The sequence below is a fragment of the Triturus cristatus genome, chromosome 7, assembly GCF_964204655.1.
Source record: "Triturus cristatus chromosome 7, aTriCri1.1, whole genome shotgun sequence".
Classification (NCBI taxonomy): domain Eukaryota; kingdom Metazoa; phylum Chordata; class Amphibia; order Caudata; family Salamandridae; genus Triturus; species Triturus cristatus.
Window position 1 is genome coordinate 1,837,804,103 of NC_140590.1, and position 6,455 is coordinate 1,837,810,557.

A 6,455-nucleotide genomic window follows, 5' to 3' on the forward strand; every position below is an offset into this window, starting at 1 on the left:
GGTATCTTTTTGCAGGCTATGAAGTGAGCTAACTTGGTCAAATAGTCCACCACAACCAGGATTACTCTGTGCCCTTTGTCTGGAGGCATCCCGACCACAAAGTCCAGGGATATTTGTTTCCAGGGGATGATGGGCGTAGGAAGAGGGTGTAGGAGACCCACCGGTCGAGCATGGGTGGTCTTCATTTGACAACACACCGTACATTCACCCACCCACGTTCTTACGTCCTTCCTGACTGTGGGCCACCAGAATTGTCGCAGGATTCGCTCTCTGGTTTTTTCGATGCCATTATGTCCTGCACTGGGTAAGGAATGACACCAGTTGAATACTTGCTTTCTTAAGCGAAGAATAGGTACCAGTATTTGGTTTCCTCGTACGGGGACCCCCCCTTTTAATGACCACTCCTTGTTATTACCCAACCATTCCTTCCATTTGGCTTGGGAAATGTTGAGTGCGATGCTCTTAAGGAATTGTTCCGTGACTGTGGCGTTGATTACGTTCTTGGGATTAACGATGGCGTTCTTTGCTGGAGTTTCTGGATTGTCGGGAGAGGATTGGCGACTGAGCGCGTCTGCCTTTTTGTTTTCACTTCCAGGGCGGAACGTTACGATAAAGTTATACTCCGCAAAGAAGAGCATCCAACGAAGCTGACGGGGAGACAGGTGTCTGGCTGCTGCCATGAATTGCAGATTGCGATGATCCGTAAAAACGGTAACCACGTTTTTGGAGCCCATCAGGTACTGTCTCCATTCCTGGAACGCATTCTTGATGGCTAACAATTCCTTCTCAGCTATAGTATAATTACGCTCTGCAGGGTTCAACTTTCGTGACATAAAGGCCACCAGGTGCATTTGCCCCGTCTCTAGGTGTCGCTGTGAAAGGACTGCTCCTACCGCATACTCTGAAGCATCCGCTTCTACGATGTAGGGTAGGCCGGGGTCGGCGTGTCGCAGCACCGGGGCGGAGGTAAAGGCCTCTTTTAAGGCTTCAAATCCCTTTTGGGCTTCCTCGTTCCATTCAAATACCACCTTCTTCTGTAATAGGCGCGAAAGGGGGGCAGCCAATTTGGAAAATTGATTGATAAACCGACGATAAAAATTGGCAAAGCCCAGGAAGCATTGTATGTCCCGAACCGTCTTTGGAATTGGCCAATCTTTCACTGCTTGGATTTTCCTGGTGGACATTTCCTGCCCGGAAGGGGTTAGCATTACTCCAAGGAACTCCACGGTGGTGACACTGAACTCGCATTTGCTGATCTTGCAGAACAGTAGGTGATCGCGTAGAGCCTGCAGTATGGTTCTTACATGAGCTCGATGTAGTTCTATAGATGAAGAATAGATCAAGATGTCATCTATATATACCACCACAAAACGATCAAGGAATTCCCGCAGAACATCATTCAGGAAATATTGGAAGGCGGCAGGAGCGTTGCAGAGTCCAAAAGGCATGACACGGTACTCATACAACCCGTACCGGGTCTTAAACGCCGTCTTCCACTCATCTCCCTGTCGCATTCGTACCAGATGATACGCCCCTTTTAGGTCTAAACGGGTATAAATCACGGCCTTTTGGACTTGTTCCAAAAGGACAGGGATGAGCGGCAGCGGGTACCGATTCTTCACGGTGATGGCATTAAGGGCGCGAAAATCCACACAGGCGCGTAACTCGCCGTTGGCCTTGGGTATGAAAAACAACGGGGACGCTGCCGGGGATTTGGATACCCGAATGAACCCTAAGGCTAAATATTTATCCAGGTATTCTCGGAGATGGAGGTTCTCGGGTTCAGTCAGGGCGTACACTCTTCCTGTCGGGACCACAGCCCCAGGCAATAGGTCTATTTGGCAGTCATACTGTCTGTGGGGAGGTAGGGTTTCGGCCAAGGTTTCATTAAACACATCCTCATAATCCTTATATTCGTCGGGTAGTGTCACTGGATGTTCCGCCGCTGTAGCGATGTGGTGTTTTTCCGTCTCCATGGTTTCCGGGAGAACGAGGATGGACTTGCAATGCCATTGGCAGTAGTCGGATGTGAAGGTCAGAGTTTGTTTTTCCCAATCCACCAAAGGGTTGTGTTTCTTCAGCCAAGGTAGGCCTAGGATAAGTCCATACTGCGGCGCGGAGATAACATTGAAGACCAGTCTTTCTAGGTGGTCTTTCCCATGGAGAACTTCCACTTCTTTGGTGCAGAACCTAATGGGACCCGCCTCCAAACGTCTCCCATCCACTGCGTACACCGCTTCAGGTAGATTCTTCTCGAGTAGTGCAAGGCCTATTTCCACCGCGTGCTCATGATCGATGAAGCACCCTGTTGCTCCCGAGTCCAGCATAGCTTGCACCTGCCTCCACCTGCCTTGGATATGAAGCTCTAACGTCAGGAAATAGTGTTCTTTCCCGCTAAGATGGTACCTGTCTAATGAAGGGATGTACGTTTTGCTTGACGAAGTCCCTTCGTTCATCCTCAAGCTTGATCGTTTCCCGCCGTTGATAAGGAGCTGACGGGAACTGACCTTCGGGTGTCTGGACGTGCAAATTTTGTTCTTAATGAGCACTCCCGAATAAAATGACCCTTCTTTCCACAATAGATACAAAGGCCTGTCTTTCTACGGTGTTCTCTCTCCTCAGTGGTGAGTGAGGCCCGCACCGATCCGATATCCATGGGTTCAGGTTTATTGAGGGAGTGGGTTTCTCCACGATAGGGTGGATCATATCGAGGGGGCACGCGCTCCTTCTTCTTGCGATCCCCTTTCCGGTCGCTCAGGCGATGATCCAACCGTAACGTAAGATTTATTAAATCTTCACACGAAGTAGGTTGGGGGTCTATCTGGGCCAAAACATCTTTCATTTCGTCCCTAAGTCCTTGCTGGAACAGTGCCGCGCGTTTGGCTTCCGGCCAGTCGGTCTCTGCAATCAACCTTCGAAAGTCATTGAGGTATGAGATGAGATCGCGGTTTCCCTGTCGCAACTCCAAGAGGTCTCTGTCTGCTGAATTCGTGGCGGCCATGCGATTAAAGGTTTTCTCGAAGGCACTGAGAAAAGAATCCCTATCGTAAAGCAGAGGGTCATCGCTCTTCACTAAAGGTACGGCCCATTGGGCTGCATCCCCTGCCAAGTATGAGAGAAGGAATGCCACCCGGGCATGGTTGGTAGCGAAGGCTTTGGCCTTGCATGTGAAGTGTAACATCACTTGGGTTAAGAATACTTGGACCTTTCTACTGTCCCCGTAATATCTCTCCGGTGGGGCCAGGGAAATGGGAGTTGGCATCTCCACTACTACAGGAGTGGGATGGGTTACTTGAGAAATGCCAGCATTAAAGGGGTTCCGCTGCATTCTATCTACTACTACATGTAGTGCAGCGGTTTCTGCTCTAGCGGCCGAGAGTTCTGTCTGCATTAGGGCTAGCGCGGCCATGACATTATCTATAGTGGCCATACTCAATGTGCGATCGGGAGGATACGTATCCGTGGGCCGGTTACTCTGTCGCAGCCTGGAATCCTCGGAATCGTACGTTGCTTTTATGGTCCACCTCTCGACACCACCACGGTCTGGTTTGTAATCACAGACTCCATGGAGTGGTCAAGCGGGGGAAGGAAAGGATGGGGACAGCGGGGAGGGAGACCTGTAAACCAAAAGTACAAACACTTAGGTATAACGAATACACATAACATCAGGCATGTACGATCTTGTCTACCCTTATACTGTGAAGGCACCCATGACCTATGATTTTACCTGCAAAGAAAAAAAAGGCGTCTGCTTGTTTCGTCAGCAGTTGGAAGAACCAGTTTTCAGTAGAGGAACATTCACAGGATATTGCTAGATCACCCCATACGCCACTCCGGGCGCTGTTCCCACTGGTAAATGATAATGTCACACAATACGCCACTCCGGGCGTTATACACACTGATAATCGATAATGTCACACAATACGCCTCTCCGGGCGCTATTCACATTGGCAATGGATAATGTCACACAATACGCCTCTCCGGGCGCTATGCACTCTGGTAATGGTTAATGTCACACAATACGCCTCTCCGGGCGCTATTCACATTGGCAATGGATAATGTCACACAATACGCCTCTCCGGGCGCTATGCACTCTGGTAATGGTTAATGTCACACACTACAGTAAATCACAGGTAGGTGGTAAGTGACCCGCGGGGCTGGAGCCACTGCGCGTCCACTATCTGCTCCGGGGAAGGAATCCCCCAGCCGGGGCTTCCCAAGAGTAATCACACACGTCAACCTCCCGCAAGAATCCGGACAAGGATTCCGCCAACGGGAGCATAAGCGTCACCAAGACTTTGCCGCTTCCACTGCGAAGCACTGCCACAATAGACTACGAGAGACTTCAAGATTTGGTGCTACTGCACCCTTACCGGACCGTTGGCAGCATGCTCCTCAGCGTCTGGAGTAACCGGCACCGGAATGGAGCGTTCAGCCCCGGAAATACATTCCTTGCGCGTCGCGCTGACGTCATCGACGCGCCTCGGCCGGGGCTCCTGGGAATTGTAGTTCCGAGACCGGTCGGAACGGGAACCTCCTGTGGCGCCTCGTCAGTGTCTTCCGACGTGGCTCCTGACAACCACATTAAAATGTACGTGCCACTGAGAGATGAACATTAAGACGTAGAAGGTGAAAAAAGACGTCATTGTTCTCATAGCACAGTAGTAAGGATCCAGGCGGGATCTTCGGAAGCCGTCTTCACTGTGCCTCATACGCGTCAGGTGAGTGCAGATGAACCTGAGAATTGCCACAGTGGAGAAGGTGATCATTGCCAAGCACAACGAGGCCACAATGGTAATCATTAGGAGGAGGCTGGATAGTCCTCTCTTCTGCACCCAGGAAAGACTGGGACCTTCTTCAGGGGCATTAGGAGATGCAATGATGGAGGCGTTCACAACTGCATCCCCTTTGGTCGTGAGTAGTAGATCGGTGGTGAGGATGACTAGTCCGCCGTTCATAGAAATGAGGACGCATCCCAAGAGTAGCCAAGGTACGGTCCCCGGAAGCTTAATCTTCAGCCTCATGAAGGATGGACTGTTGATGTTCAGAATCTTCACGCAGCAGTAGATGGACAGCACAGTGGCAAACAAGACGCTGCAACAGCGCAGGCAGAACATGACAAGGAGAAGAAATTTGAGGACGTGATCCTGCTCATATGTTTCTACCCAGAACCTACCGCATATTCTGCATGCAAAATAAATGCACAAGTGGGCAATGTTGGCAATGGCTAGGCTGACCAAGATGAGCTCTAAAGAGTAGAGATCAAGTCTTCTTTTGAGCCAGTCAGTGAAAATCACAGTGAGGATGAACATGTTGCCCACCGCTCCGAAGATGAAGAAGGCACCATGAAGGGACAATGCAGATGTATCTCCAGAAGCGAGCATTCTGCCCTGTGACTACTCTGTCTTCTGATGGTTTCTTGGTAGAACACTGAGATTCCTCTTGTTCAAATCATCCAGAGATACTCTTGTTCGAATTAGTTTAATCTCAAAAGTCTGCTCCCTGTTTTAAATACAATTTGTAATGTCGCATTTAGCCACGTGACTCATGCAAATGGTGCTATCATTTCTGTTTGCTGTCAGGTCAGGCATTCTCCTGACTCCTTCGGTCACTCTAGGCATCAGCCCAAAAGTAAAATATGCCCCTATTTCCATCGATGCAATTCAAATTCTGCAGCTAAATGTGGATCAGGTTAGAGCTGTACATGGGGTGAGGATTAGCTGGTTTGAAAATAATTTGTATGTACACCTGGTATGGAAATTAAACCACTATAAACAAATATGCATTTTACTTCAATGCAAGTCAAAATGGAAAGCAGTTGGTGTTCATTTTACAATTAAAGTTTTTTCTGGGGCCCAGATTCACTAGTTTTTTTGTGGCCTAGGGGTGCCACTTTTCCGTGCTACCACGATTGAAAATGCATTTTGGGATTTACAAAACTATGCAAAGTATTACGTTCCATTGAGCCAGGGAGGAGTTACATGGGTGGAGCATTGGTTTTCCCATGCACACACCCATATATTTTGACGCAAACCCATATTTACAGAAGTCTAGAGGAGGGTGGGCGCACACTGCCTCACATCCCAGCACTCAGTTTACCCCGATGCATCATAGTAAATACAGTGCATGATAACACTTACTTCTGTGACAGGCTTTAGTTTTTCACCCTTGTTGGTGCAGCCAGTGCTGTGTATCTCTAGACACATGTTTCAGGACAGCTGTCCTTCTTCAGTAGAGAGCAACACATTCTTTTTGGGGGTGCTGGAAATGCTGACCTCTGCTAGGGGTTCAGGGTGCACTGGTGGTTCTCAGTTGGGCGCCACCTCTGCCTTGAATGTGCATGCGTGTTGTGGTTCCCTGTTGGAGGTCTGCGACACATTTGCCTGTCACTGCCCAGATATTGGGTTGAAGGCAATACAGACCAGGTTCTGCCAGTGTCATCTTAAAGTTGTTTT

The 6,455-nt window shown here is 49.3% G+C and overlaps 1 protein-coding gene across 1 annotated transcript; it reads right to left on the bottom strand.

The window, feature by feature from the left end:
- Window positions 1-4,550: 4,550 nt before the first annotated feature.
- LOC146813366 (taste receptor type 2 member 7-like) lies at window positions 4,551-5,384 on the bottom strand. Its single transcript, XM_085615392.1, has one exon. It carries the CDS (start codon window positions 5,382-5,384, stop codon window positions 4,551-4,553), a length of 834 nt encoding a protein of 277 aa, XP_085471518.1.
- Window positions 5,385-6,455: the final 1,071 nt, after the last annotated feature.